At 38.7% G+C, this 15,051-nt stretch overlaps 2 protein-coding genes across 2 annotated transcripts; both read right to left on the reverse strand.

Annotated features, from left to right (window-relative positions):
* Positions 1–312: 312 nt before the first annotated feature.
* On the reverse strand, positions 313–8,891 carry rcl1 (RNA terminal phosphate cyclase-like 1). Its single transcript, XM_062989098.1, has 9 exons — positions 8,749–8,891; positions 7,922–7,993; positions 7,015–7,190; positions 6,837–6,911; positions 5,551–5,675; positions 5,210–5,335; positions 4,569–4,725; positions 2,824–2,927; positions 313–1,682 (listed from the first exon to the last, which is right to left on the reverse strand). The coding sequence occupies exons 1-9, from the start codon at positions 8,870–8,872 to the stop codon at positions 1,529–1,531; spliced, it is 1,113 nt and encodes a 370-aa protein (XP_062845168.1). The 5' UTR covers positions 8,873–8,891; the 3' UTR covers positions 313–1,528.
* A 1,621-nt stretch (positions 8,892–10,512) lies between these two features.
* gng10 (guanine nucleotide binding protein (G protein), gamma 10) lies at positions 10,513–14,688 on the reverse strand. The gene is made up of 3 exons (XM_062988321.1): positions 14,463–14,688; positions 12,962–13,094; positions 10,513–11,623 (listed from the first exon to the last, which is right to left on the reverse strand). The coding sequence occupies exons 1-2, from the start codon at positions 14,541–14,543 to the stop codon at positions 12,969–12,971; spliced, it is 207 nt and encodes a 68-aa protein (XP_062844391.1). The 5' UTR covers positions 14,544–14,688; the 3' UTR covers positions 10,513–11,623; positions 12,962–12,968.
* Positions 14,689–15,051: the final 363 nt, after the last annotated feature.

The raw sequence follows: 15,051 nt of genomic DNA on the forward strand, positions 1-15,051 counted from the left end.
ATAATTAACAAACCAACATATTACATGTCGTTTGATACTCAGGTCTGCCTAAGTGATGGTGATTCCGGATCTTTTCCGAGTCATATCTACCGTCTCAAAATTACTATAAGAGTCGATTCTTTTGTGTTCCAAACGACTCTTTATTCAGTAACCGATATTGTTACTTAAGGAAAGGTTAGCAAAATAAACCAATGTACCAATGTAACCAATGTAAGTCTTACTCTACCTCATAATTACCAAATCAACATATTATATGTCGTTTAATGTCCAACTATTTAAAGGTGCCTAAATGACCTGGCCAATTATGAAATATACCATATTAAATATTTGTTTATTTATAAAAACGTTCCACATTTTATGAATCTGTTCTCATGAACAGACTGCACATTTACATTTTTGGCATTTAGCAGACACTTTTTATCCAAAGCGACAAAGCGAGTACGGTGACCGTGTATTGTCTAAGCAATTGGGAATTAAGGGCCTTGCTTAAGGGCCCAACAGTAGCAACCTGGCAGTGGTGGGGCTTGAACCAGTGACCTTTTGATTACTAGTCCAGCACCTTAACCACTAGGCTACAACTGACTGCACCACTGGGCAAAAACATACATGCCACCCTATAATAGAGCTCAAAAACAAGCAAGATGCAACCACCTTACATACCATTTCATCACAATCACACACACAGTGCAGCTATGAACAGGGTAAATAATAATACATTTTAAAAAACTATCGCAGAAGTAAAATCATCACTTTTGCAAAATGTGATCTCAGTCAAGTCTATACAAAAGGTTCTGACATTACTGATCGCAAATATGACTTAGTAAGATTTAGCTGGGGAAAGACAACTACTTAAACTGTCTTCTTGTAGATGTGGTAGTCGTATCATTGTCCTCAGTAATGCAGAGGCCAAGTATGCCAGGATACAGACTACAGTGCTGAAATCAGAGCAAACAGTTATAAAACTGAAATACGATATTAAGACCAAAGCATGGACTGAACTGCATGCCAGACGGTGTCTTTTCTTAGCACCACTTAGTCTGGCAATTGTCTGTTCTGTTGCCTATAATCCCGTTGTTTGAGCATGTATAATCCAATAATGTTTAAGTATATGAAGACAAGTCTGAATAAAAGGAAAGAGAAAAAAGCACAAACATCTGCAGCAAACTATAGTTTTAAAATGATTTTTTTTTCTACAAAAGTCAACACAGTTACTTTGTATTTTAATACAGTTAACAACAAGAAATTTGGAACTGGTATATAAAAAATGTGGACATTAACTCTGAACTAGCTCTTTACTCGTATCTTTACTGAAGCGTTTACTCTTTGTGCATCATCTGTTTTGAAGATCAACTTTCGAAGACTTCGAACTTCTTAACTGAGTGCAGAATGTGTCCAAGGTTCTCAACTTCATTCCTGGTGGCTCTGATTAATCTTGTAGTAATGTCACACCACAGTGTGTTGAATTTCTCAGCGTATACACACAATCCTATGTAATCGATTTGACACACAGCTCTAGGGCGTCCAGTCTTTATTTTATTGTTTTGCTGATGTTCGTGTAACCAGCTCCTACACAGGTCATTAGCACCTTCTCACCCCCTTTCTGCTCATCTTCATCCAATTTCTGCTGCTCAATCTTGAACATGATCTGGAAGAAGTCACGTATGTGCCGAAGGAACTCGATCCTACAGGACACAAAATGCATTCAATTAAAATGTCTTGTTTACAGTACATAAACTGTTTAGTCAATTCTGACTAAACAGTATTATTTTCCTAGATGTTCTTTAGTTATCGATAAACAGCATGCTTTAACATTCTCAAGTTCACTGGCCTTTCACGCTCAAACATAAAACCAAACCCACCCACCCCTCTCTCTCATTCACACAATCATCCCTGGAAATCTGAAATGAGCACAGGGGTCACTTCAGTCAAACAAACTCTCTGCGTCAAGAGTGACCGTGACCTGGGACATTGTGTGCACAACACGGTGGGGTACAGGGGAGAAAAATACTGTGGCAAATCAAAACATTCAAGAAAAAGGGGGTGTAGTCAGAGCAGGTCATAGAAAACATAAAGAACAAAGTCTAACATCACAGTGCATACATACTAAAAGGCTACTCAAGTACATCAACATCAGAAAGAAATTCTAATCTTATTTTGATACATTTGCTTCCATATATGTGTTCATTCATTTAAATAAATGAAAATAACATGTATCAGAATGTAACTTAAATTCAGCCAAAGTATTGCGTTGGCACTGCCAATCTTCAGTTATCATAGTACTGTACTTGATTAGGACACAGCACCGGTACCATGATAACTGAAAATGGACAGTTCACAGTGGAAGGGCTTCAAGCTCCACTTTCCTCACAGCAGCTAGAAACTAAGGACCAGCATGAAAATTCTGCTAAACAACTCTGAATCTAACTTTCCATGTTCTAATTAAACACTTGAGTTGCATGGTGATGCTCCAAAGATATGCCTTCAAAGACCTGGTGAGAAACATAACAGTGACTGCATCTCTAACTTGGTTAATTATGAAAGAAGATGGCTTGGATTGGGTTGTTTTAGCTACTGGTGAGGTGATTCACAGTGAAAAATCAATTTAAAGAGAAAGGCTAAACTCATGGTACTTTATGTACTTGTTTGGGTCTTGCTACAGATTTGTTTACACCATTGAAAGCTCCTGCTATTTTGGGATTGGTCCAATTTTTGCACAGGAGTGCACACGCACACACAAAAACGTTATGAGGCGTTCACACTATTGCTTCCTGTGGTGACGGAGACTGTGAACTTTGTGACAAAGAACAGAGAGACAAGACTCACGTGTAGGGCGAGAGAGGACCCAGAAGAATTTTGGACACATCTTGCTGGCCTAGCGTCATGTACAGGAGAGCCAAACTCTGATTGGTTGAATCCACACAGCCACCCTGGAAATGAAAACAGATCTGGTTGATCAATAGCCGATAGACGATCCCCTGTTTTAGTTAGTGCGATTTAGAAACACATTTAGTATGAAAAATAAAAATGGACATTGTCAGAAATTTGTAAAATGTGTCGCATTTGCCCAGAATACCAGTGTAAAAAGTGCAAAAGAAGCTATATAGAGTTGCACTGTAAGAAACCAAATACCAGAGGATAAACAGAACAATGCAGCATGATTTCAAATAATTGATAAATAGACCTTACCTCCATCAATACACACTTCTCATTGCTGTAAACTGGTCTAAATCCTTATAAAATACACAGTACATAATGGACTGCAACTATTACTATCAGAATCAAAAACATAACTAGATATCCAATATCAAAAGATCCAATAACACCACAGCTTGATGGTGATATGCTACACCAGGACATAGCACACCTGAACAGTACGGTGGAAAAGTCCCAAAAATCCTGAACCAATTATCCAAACTAGAGTAACGGACTGTTCTACAGGGCTTCATCACACAGCTTGCTCAGCCAAGCTCGACTATGAACACACTCATCCATGTTCCACTGTCATTTAGGCCTGATGAAAAATGAAAGAATTGCCTACAATCTAAATACAATTCCAAACTTATGATCCTTTAGACCCAAGACAAGCAAAATATTTACCAAAACAAGTATTTAGGGTACAACCGTGAAAGCACACATTCTGTTTAAATAAAATAAATAAATAAAGAATGATCTTACATTTCTTCCATCAGTTTACCCCAACTGCTTCATTAAAAGCCAGACTTGTGTCCATGTCCAAAAGCTGTTTACTACAACGACTGACAGTAGGGCCACTGATTAACCACAAAACAAACACACATTCACTCACTCACAAGCTGAGCTGGTGGTCCTGAAGTGTGTCTGAGATCCCACACCTTTAAATATTAACTATACACTGCTCTGGTCTATTTGCCCCACAACTCCACGGCCTCCAAATTCAACCAATACAGAAGCTGGTTGTGCACAACAACACTCTGCATTCAAAACAAGAGGCATCACCAGATTCATTTCTCTAACCCGACTCACATGGCTCTGACAGAACGGCTGAGAGATGCTCATTAATGGCAGTTCCAGTCTGTCTGAAAAAAATTAGAAAACACATCTGCACACCACAGTCCACAGAATTTCTGTTTTAGTCTCCCAACATCTACAGACTAAATATCTAATCCTAATTACTACATAACTGCATATCTAATATCTCTTCACATCGTGCTATGTCTATTTCCACGTGGTTACAGAAAATATCATGGTATCAAATTTAAGCAATAGTTTTATCCATTGTAAAACAAATTAAGCACAAAACTGTGCACACTCCAGCAAGCATTTTATCATAATGAGTTTAGAGGCTGATGTGCAGAATGAAGCTCAACAAAAGTTTGTTGTTCATCACACGGACAATAAAAAAAAGCAACAGCAAGGTTTTTTTTTTGCACTTCTAGCCCCTGTTAATGTGACACTTGCTGACTGTGGACAATGTCTTGAATGTTTCAGCAGCTTCTTCTTTAGGACTGGTTTGTTTTGTTTTTTTGTTCCTGGCATGTAAGTGCCTCACAATCTAGATCTAGAACTACCAAGCCATGGTCAGCACTCACCCTGTAGATCTCCTCCAGAAGCAGCTTGGCACAATTCTTGCCGAGTTCTTCAGGAAGCACTGGGTCTCCTTGGCCCTGAGGGGTTGATGTCATCTCTGCACTCAGAAATGTCCCATTTACAGTCTCCGCCACCAGGGTCAGTCCGAATCCTGGAGACCTGAACATCAATTCAACAGTAAAGACCTGCTCAGACATTTCATCTGATCTGAATATACTCAATGCAAATTTTAATTGTATAAGCCTGTTTCAGGTTCATAATAGCTTACCAAAGCAAAGCACAAAGTATCAAACACTATGAACCATCTAAACCTATGGCCAAGGTATGTGGAAATCCCATTCCAAAACTAGACTTTAATATGCAGCTGTATGGGTTATCCATAACATCACCTGAAAGTCAGGCCTTCATGTCCAGCATTACTGCCTGACATCACAGACATTCTTTTAACTAAATAGGCACAAATTTCCACAGATGCATTCTAAATTGGCATGAAAAGCCTTCCCAAAAAAGTGAAGATTATTCTAATTGTGGACATGTCCACATTAATGCCCCTGATATACTGCTTAAAAACAAAACTGAATCTAATGTTCCTATCCATTCAGTGCCCATTTCATGAGAACAAAACCAATAGGCATGTGCTTACTTTCCTGAACTGGCTCCTTTCATGTGGTCTGTGTAGATGTAAATATCTGGAATGAATTTATTTAAGATGCTTCTGGCAGAGTCCACTATTCTGTTGGCCATCTGAGGAGACACTCGCACAGAGAATCTAACATCCGTTGGTGTCAAGGGTTCAAACTAAAACAAATTTCCAAACTACCACTACATGGAAATGCAAAAAATAATGCCATTCAAACAAAAAAGTAAGAGCTAGACTGAGCTGCCATTAACCTTTATATCTGTTGTATTCTAAAAAACTGCACTATGGTATTTATAGATTTGCAGACGTCATGAGATTATATAGCTGGTCCAGGTAAAGGATACGCTGTTCCTCTGATCCTTTTGATCTTGCCTGGGTCAATAAACTGAACAGGTTTAATGGTCCGTCTGACAGGACAGGAAAAATGGACTTCTCCTCCTCCACCAGGTGCCACGCCTCTCCTCACAACCTGACAGCCAGACAAAAACAAAACGGGAATGTTATGCAAAACAAAGCCCACATGAAAGTACTTCAGCTTTGAAATTCTGACTTGTGTTATCCAGCTTACAGTTATGTCAATTTATATTGGGTTGTTGGACCAAACATATTTGTGTGGATCTTACAAGAATTGTTTTCCAACCTACAAGCTAACAAAAGTAATCTACAAGCTGCTTATGCCTAGTTCACACTACACGATTTTTGCCCTGATTTTCGCTCGGCGACTGGTCGGCGATTGATTTTCCGGGTCGGGAGCAACTCAACGTTCACTCGGCGATCAAAACTCGGCTCTCAGTCGCCAAGTGTGAACTATCCAACAACTCGACCCGACCGGCTCGCCGACCGCTCGGCGACCGGATCGAGTTTTCTAGCACGTCAGATATCTGATCTCAGACGGGCAACTGGGAATGAGTGACATGTCGAACAGCCAATGAGAACGCAGGATACGGCGTGAAGGGAAATGCAGAAGAGGATATAGTTTATATCAGGATACACCGGCACACACACGTAGTATTTCTGATTTGATCGTCCTCTACAAAACATAACACCCACGCAGCATTACAAAATTATTAATTAACATCCACTTTACTACAGAACAAGCCATATACTGTTTGTGTTGCCAAATCCACTCAGATTCATTTATTTTTCCTCTTTGATTTTACGCTGCACATCAGACCACAAACACTTTGATCACTCGCTACTTGCTGACGTGCATTTTTGGACGTGGTGTCATTAAAACCCTCGTCACTTCTCACGTGTGTTTTTGTAAAGAAGAAGAAAAAGGAGACCAGAGAAGCTCGCCTGCGATTCCAGTTGGTGATGGATGGTGTAGTGTGAAACCCCCTATCGCCGATCAGTCGTGTAGTGTGAAATACACACCGACTGAAAGACTCCCGAGTGCAAGAGATTCAGTCGTGTAGTGTGAACTGTACAGCGACCTGACGACTTGGAAAGTCGTGTAGTGTGAACTTGGCATTAGAAGTAATTTATCAGTCATGACATGAATTCTTGAATTCTACTGTGGCGAGAGAAACTCTCAACCAAAACAACCAACAAACTCACATGGAGCATTAAAGACGTGTTCTGTGAAGTGACGATTAAAGCCATGCTATGAGGTGTCATAAAACCATACCTTGATTTCCAGACCCTCTCCATCAATCCCAAACTTCTTCATCAGAGGAACTGCAGTGGCTTTCAGTAAATCTACCTGCAGAACAAAGAACACAGTTCAGAAGAGGTCGAGCTCTTGCAATGTTCATGTAACTTACCTTATTAACTCAATAATATTTCTATACTGAGGAGTTACTCACTGAAGGGTCTGCTGGGTCATTGGTGACCCCTTTCAGGACAGCTTTGAGAGGTTTCTTCATAAATGGTGCCAGCATGATGAGCGCCTCCAGGTAATACCCAACAGAGCGCTGAGTGCTACACTCATGCTCCACATTTCCTCCATACAGCAGGCCAGGTTGATAAAACAGTTGAGTTCCTTAGAAAAACAACACAAAAAGAATTCACTTTAATTAAGCAAATAAAACTAAAACAGCATTGTGAATGCTGCAGCAAAAACTGAAATGTATCACACAGAGCAATTTTTCTCAGCTTAAACTATAAAGTCAGGTACACTCATGCCTAGTGTAGCCTTGTAGATTACAGAGGTCAGATGAACCTTTAAGTGGATGCCCTACAAACGCAGAAGCCCATATTGATTCAGCTTCCTAAATCTGAGGCTATAGTGGGCACAGGCTCAATGAAACTGATATGATAAATCAAAATTATGCTCTGTGTAATAACAGATGTTAGACTTTAACCTAAGCATCATGAATGCATGGGCCAACCTGCATTGCATCAACAGTTCAGGCTGGAGGTGTTGGTGTCCATTCTCAGCACACATTAGGACATTGAGATGATGCATACAATTGTAATTGTATTTATGAGACAGGTGAATTTTAATTCCTCCTGTTTCACACTCAGAAATAGCAGCACTCAAACAGTCTGCAGCTATGTAATGACTAGTATAGATCTCTGCAGATCATGCCATGGTGCCAAACATAGAAAGCAACGTTTTAAAAGTTCCATATGTTGTAAGCATGTGTTTAATGGGAGCTGGAGCAGGGGATTTCATGATCAGCCGTTGGCACTACTGAATGGAACATGTGCATGAACATGTGAGGGGCATGTCCAAGGTGTAGTGCAAAAGTTTAAGCTGTTTAAACTTACCTGTCTGATTAATTTCAACTTTGGTGCCGTTGGTCACCTTGTCCAGAAGCCTGATAAAACTCGCTTCAAAATCTGTTAGGAGGAAAAAACAAATTTTGAAGTTGAAAGAAACTGCATTCCAAACTTAGTGATAAAAAACAGTGGGGGAGTGAAAGATTTTAGAAGCATGTCTAGAATGTGTCCAGCATGAGGAATGTAAACAGCTCAGACATGCTATCCCAGCTTTAAAATGGGCGCAAGGCACACAGTAACACCCTGGACAGGGCGCCAGTCCATCTCACACACACACACACACACACACACACACACACACACACACACACACACACACACATTCACCTATAGGGCAAATCAGTGTCTCCAATTAACCTGACTGCATGTTTCTGGACGGTGAGAGGAAACCGGAGCTCCCACAGGAAAACTCACGCAGACACGGGGAGAACATGCAAACTCCACACAGAAAGGACCCGCCCTGGGATCGAAGTTCGAACCCAGGACCTTGTTGCTGTGAGGTGACAGTGCTACCAACCGTGCCGCCCTGAGGTGAATTGGAGATACAAAATTGTCCATGATGAATCTTGTGTATCGAGTAAATTACCTGTCCTGTCATGAATGTAACCAAAGTGTGTAAAACACGACGTTAAAATCCTAATAAATAAATACCTATTCTATTCTTTTATCTGTTCCACTTTTTTCTCAGTTGTTGTTGTTGTTTACCTCATCACTGAAAGCTAGGCTAGCTGAACAACTGCTCTTCTGAAACGACGTCACAACCATACTAGCACAACACACAACTCAACAGCATTTATTATTGGTAGAAAACTTACCTCGGAGTCCCGGATTATCATCACTGGATCTGATATTTTTGATCTTCAGTCTTTTTCCGCTCAGTGTGGATAAAATCAGTCTTTGTCTGAAGAAATTACAGCCGTCATAAGTTAAGCTGGCCATGTTTCTCTCCCTCAGGCAGCTCAACCCACGTGTCTGACCAGCTTTATTCTTCCCACCTGTTTTCATACAAAGCCCGCCTTCTGTGCTAGGATTGGCTGAAAAGCCACACCCACTCCCAGCTCGTTCGCTGATTGGTCAGCTGTAAAGTCGCTGCGAAAGATTTATAGTCTTATTCAGATTTTTCGGTTGTTTTAAATCACATTTACATTGTAAAACTTTTAATTTAATTTTAAACAAGCTAAAAATGTATATTCAGTAGTTACATTAAACAATAAACATCCTAAAAAGGCGGGTTCGTCGCAAAACGGGTGGGAAATCTAAGACCTCCGTCAAGCGGAGCCTGTGCCTGTGCAAAAAACAGTTTACGAAATGAATACACGTGTGTGTGTTATTTCACATGTACACTAGATGGCGCAATGATATACGTATCTTATCACTCATTTAATTTTCTAAAGGGTCGCGGTGGGTCCAGCGCCACTTGGAATTACTAAACGCAACCCTACACACACACACACACACACACACACACACACACACACACACACCCTGAACAGTGCACCAGTCCACCGTGGAGCATCAAGCACTCACGCATGCATTCAATAGGGGGCACTTTAGTTTAGCCTGCGTGTTTTGAAAGGTGTAAGGAAACTGCATAACTTGATAAAAACACAGATTAGGCTGGAATCGAATCCACGACCCGCAAGTCCATGTTTTTGTGTGGCACCCACTCCATCACCTGCACCACCAGATACAGTGCCACCTTGAACATATACAATTTCATAAACCTACACAGTGGTAGGCACTGTGCAGTAAATATAGTCTTATGCAAAAGTTTGGACACCCCTGGTCAAGTTCCATGATTTGTTAAGTTTTCATAGGCCTATATATCTACAGTAAACAAACATCTTTTGTGCTCTTGAATTTGATATATTTTGTTCCTTAAGTTCTCCAACCTTACTATTTTTCCACTGAACACTCCTTGGAGCCATCAGCTGATTGTGCCTGTTACCCCCTTTGCCATTTATTTGTAATGCCATAGTTTAGGTTTTTTCATTTGCCCTGGTTTTTAATTTATTCTATTAATAGTTTAAATGTACAGCCTGTGGAATAAAGAAGTTTGTGTTATCTTATGTCTTTTAAAAAACTCGTTCTATTGATAAATATGAGTATTCAAGATCTACCCAAATTTCTGTTTTAGGTGAGTTTTTTTTAGCAGTTACATGCAATAATCATTTTAATGAATAAGGATTCTGCATAGGCCTACAACTCTCATTCATATAACCAATGGATTTAATACTTGTTTCCATTTACTGTCTCTCAGGAGTTTAGGTTTTCTCCCCCACTTCCCAAAAACATGCGGATGGTGGATTGTCTCCTCAAATGCTCCCCGTGGTGAATGGCATTTCAGTGACACTCATTAGGTACTCCCCACACCATTACACCACCACAAGCAGCCTGAACAGTTGACACTGACTCCAGACAGGTTGGGTTCATGGATTCATGCAGTTTACACCACATTTTGTTCATCTAAATTAATTTCAAAATCACAAATTTAAGTCTATACTGGTGCTCTTAATTCTTAACAAACCATCCAACATTTTCATAGTAAAATGTTAAGACCCACACGAGAAAACAGTCTCTTATTGATTTTTCTATTTATTGAATTAAAAAGATTATGCTACATCTATACATGCCACATTAAACAGCAATTACTTCAACCGAACACTTCCAAAAGTGAGTGGGCTAGGCTACAGACCTACCATAAAAGATTTCATGTTTTGTTTGACTGTTGATGCTCTAAGACGGATTAAAAAGACTGGCATGGGTGGGCATGTGGTGTATTCTAACAAGCCTTTATGGACCTCATCTCCACACATGTCCATTAGCTTTCAGTTTGTAGATTAGCCAGTTCATGATTAGCATCAGGAAACCACTGACTTCCTTTCACTTAAAAGCTCCCATTAGCTAAAGTGTCTGAGGAAGGGTTTAAACGGTTTAATGAGAGCACTGTTAAAGCATCAAGTGTTTGGATTGTCAAATCTTGAGTGTATTTCCCTAGAATGTACTAGAACAACAGAAGTGGTGAATACATTAGAAGTCATCACATCTTTGTTTATTTACAAGTTCTTTTCCTTTCAAAACATTTAATGCCATTTGAACAATGAAATGTCTGACTTTTAGAGCCATTAATGAAAGTTCTAACACCAAAAAACACAATAATCAGGTACGTATCATGTTTCATAAAAGATAGAGCCTTACAACACTTTCAAAAAAGCTAAATTAAATGGTAAGCATATTTCTGGAGTACCTTTTTAATATTTAGGTTGTTAAATAAAGTTTAAGACATTTATCTGTGGATAACACCACTCTGGCACTAAAAAGCGGGAAGTTTAAGAAAATCTTAAGAGTAGTAGCTTAATCTCAGAATAATTTATATCCAACTTAGTGAGGGATTAAAACTGGTCTTGTGTGACATGTCTAGGAAAAAATCCAAGAATTAAAAAAATACATTTTTAATAAACTGAAAAAAAAAAAATGAAAAAAAAATTAGCTGTACGTGGCCTAATATTTTAACTCTTTTAACTTCTCAGATTTCAGAACATGTTCAGATCACACCATACAGCATGAACTATTTGTTGTAACATGTATTTTCCACATAAATTCATTAATAAATATACATTGTTTATTTAAAACACATCAGACTCTGTCCTTGCATAGTGACACATTTCCAGGAGTCCACCAACACGAGTCCTGTGGGGAAAAAAAGAAAACTGGACATTATTTTCCCATCTGTTTTAGTAATATTTTAAGCATTTTATTTTAGTTTGCCAGACCATAATGTAGGGAGAGGCAAAGGAACAAATTACCCAAGCTTTCCTACAAGACTAAATATAACCTAAAACCACATGCTGTTTGACACCACAAATTAAACACAACCTTGCAGTTCTTCTGGTCAAGAGCAGAAGTCAGACTTCCTGAGTCTAAACCCAGGCTTGGGTTGTGCAATCTGCCTTTAACTTCATCCATATCTACAATTTCTGACTTGCTTATACAGAATTGCATTACAATGAACAGAAATGTATGCTAACCTGACACAAATAAATCACATTTACTAAAAGCAGCATCATGTAGTTCAGTGCCAACAGTTTGAGCACCTGGATAAATGCAGCATATGTGAGGAACAGGAGAGGAGCAGTGTTCAGGGATTAGTGTGGAATGAGTTATAATAATATTACAGAGGGACAAATTGGTTTTATTGTAGAGGGAAACCTACTGAAGTGTTACATGTTCAGATGCCTTTACTCTAATGATGAAAGGACATTAAGCTTTCCACCCAGATTGTGTTAAAGGTCTTGAACTGAACAATAACCATGTGGGCTTATTTTTAGGTGAAATGTCAACAATTCTTCACAAACTCAAGTGTACACAGTTAGTAGTGGAATAAGGAAGTTAGTAGTTATGGTTTACAGAGGGAGAAATTACACAAATTAAATTTTTTTTCCTGTGGAGCTACGATTTACTAATTGTACTGTGTATTCCCTAGCTGACTCTTACATGCAGTACATGCCACTTCTGCACTTCATGTAAACCACTGAATCTTTCATATCTCATTCGCCCGGTCTCCAACTTCCTGTTGATTTAGTGAAGCAGCCTTGTTTAAAGCGGAGGGGACAGGATACATGTCCAAAACGCTGGGATAAAAATACCTCACAAGTGCATCAGTGTGTAGTTTCTGAGACAATGCATGCTTAATAAGCTAACAATATAGTGGTGACCAAAGTGGACACAACAAGTATCCTGAGATTGGTTAAAATAAAATATTTACAACATTTAAATATGCAAACTATATAACCCCTAAAACACAATGTAAGAAATGTTAACGCTGCACTACATAACTTTTGAGGATCTGGAGACCTTTTTGGCAGAAATATGATATTGCAAGAAACGTGCTATAGAATATTTTTGAACATTATTCACCATAACAAATTCATTTATGTCAAAATACATACAAATACAACGACAAAAAACATGTTCTAATATTACTGTTTTATAGTCAGAACAGTCAGTTTTAATTACTAGGGTTGGTACCTTGTGCCTAAAAAATGGAACATGAACGAGGTTCTCGGAAGGGGTTGCTGCCCGCTGGAACACCAACCAGGAGGGCGTCTTTAGTGGCATTTTGAAGGCAGTAATGCAGCAGCTCTTTTGCCGCTTCAGACACCTACACACACACACACACACACACACACACACACACACACACACACACTTTTAAACATATACACACCCTTCAGATCTGAAGTCCAACACAGAATGCCAACAAAAGATGCAATTAAGCACTTTGTGCATAATTTGTGTATTGTCGTCTACTAACGTTGTGTAAAGTGGTATTAACATGGTGTTTTTTAACTGAACACACTACTGCGTTTATATGTACAGTCAATGTCTTTTTAAGGAACCACTGGTGTGCTACATGCAAATGTTTACCATCCATCCTTCTTCCCACAATTATTACTGATCTGAAAAGTAACATTGTTCAAATGCAAATCAGTATACAAATCCTCATGCAGAATGGCCTCCTAAGACGTCATTGCTGTTTGTATGTTATTATTATTATTGTTATTATTATTATTATGGTGTATATGTAAGAGGACCTTGCAACATCCAGCTATTCCCATTGGGATTACAGTTAAAATGAACTAATCCAGATAGCATTTTGCATGCAAATGAGAAAACTGCATTGGGATCAATTAACACATAATATAAAGTCCCTGTACATAATTGTTGTGTATATTGTTTTTCTAATATTGTATCCTATAAACCAATTCAGAAGCTGGAATGTCGCTAGCTAGCTGATTTAAGCAAACTGCAGTGAGTCATAGTAGCTGTGTGAACATAGTAAAAGTATTAAAATTGGACAAACGGTCACACTTAGTAAAACTAAAATAATTTTATAATTCAATGTATGGTGCTGTCAAACACTTGAGTGGTGATAAATTATGAAGTTTGCATTTCATTAATGCAAAATAAATAAGAAACAGAGGGTCTTAACTATAGTGTTCTACGTCTAAGTCTTGTTTTTTCTCTAACTTTAAATAAAAATGTCCCTCTACCTGTTGTTACTTCAGACTGAGAAACATCAGAAAGTGTTTTTACATGCAGGGGGTAGAATGGGTGTTCTTAGGGCTGCATGATTAGCATTAAAACCAATTATTCTAAAGCAATAAATTATTGTATTTTTAATACTGTTTTGCATACAGTTCTGAAGATCATGCATTTATTGAATGAAGTGAAGTAATATACTTACAGTATACATTGTTAAAAATCAGACTAATCTTTGATCTTCAGTATTTCGTGAATTAAAAATATTTGCAATCACAACTTGATGCATCTGGACATCATCAGTCTTTCACATTGATGTTGGGTGACTTTATGCCTCTTTATACTGACATATTTTAAGCATAACTGTAAATAAACTTGAAGCAACAGATGCTATGTATACATTTTAATGTATTAAACGGTGCACGTTGCAATTCAGTTTATTTATAGTGACAAGTATAAAATATAAGTTTTTAAGCACTGAACTCACTTTAATGCGCTCCACACTCGCCTCGACCCTGAGCTGCTCCACAGTTCTCTTCATGCTCGGCAGGTTTGTATTAGAAGACATGTTAGTGTCCAAACGTCTCTGCCCGAGAATGAAGCTGTACACACGTCTCAACTTCTCAGAAACTTGTGAAAACTGGAGGCAGGACGCTGGAGTTCACTCAGTGCCACCAGTAGCAGGCGGTAAAATTCACTGGGAGATTTAAATGGGAGCTCCGGCACACAAACAGGCAACGCTGTGGATGACCAGCGGTATGTGACTGGGAGTCAATTTATATGAATCGGTTCTCCGGTTCAAAGCATACCAAAGCAGAGTCGACTCCTTCCCAACAAGGTTATCATAATGTCGACGTTTTAATACGGTTTTATTTATTTTTAATTAATTAGTTTCACTAATTCACCAATTGATTGTAGTTATATAAAATCAATTCTCAAAATATATATAATATGCTCTTAACTTTGTTGAAACAATTTGTGGAAGGCCCAAAGTAAGGTAAAGTAGAGGAGCAAACCTGATTGGAGGGCAGTTTTAGCCTAGTGGTTAAGATACTGGAATCAAACTAGTAATCAAA

This window comes from Trichomycterus rosablanca, chromosome 26 (genome assembly GCF_030014385.1).
Source record: "Trichomycterus rosablanca isolate fTriRos1 chromosome 26, fTriRos1.hap1, whole genome shotgun sequence".
Classification (NCBI taxonomy): Eukaryota; Metazoa; Chordata; class Actinopteri; order Siluriformes; family Trichomycteridae; genus Trichomycterus; species Trichomycterus rosablanca.

Bases quoted from the DNA above. Each gene is read 5' to 3' on its own strand.
- rcl1 (XM_062989098.1), bottom strand. From the start codon at position 8,872: ATGGCCAGCTTAACTTATGACGGCTGTAATTTCTTCAGACAAAGACTG. The intron at 6,912-7,014 runs GTGAGTAACTCC...TTTGTTCTGCAG, and splicing joins ATGACCCAGCAGACCCTTCA to GTAGATTTACTGAAAGCCAC. The intron at 4,726-5,209 runs GTAAGCACATGC...ATTGATGTTCAG, and splicing joins AAAGGAGCCAGTTCAGGAAA to GTCTCCAGGATTCGGACTGA.
- gng10 (XM_062988321.1), bottom strand. From the start codon at position 14,543: ATGTCTTCTAATACAAACCTGCCGAGCATGAAGAGAACTGTGGAGCAG. The intron at 13,095-14,462 runs GTGAGTTCAGTG...GTGTGTGTGTAG, and splicing joins CGAGTGTGGAGCGCATTAAA to GTGTCTGAAGCGGCAAAAGA.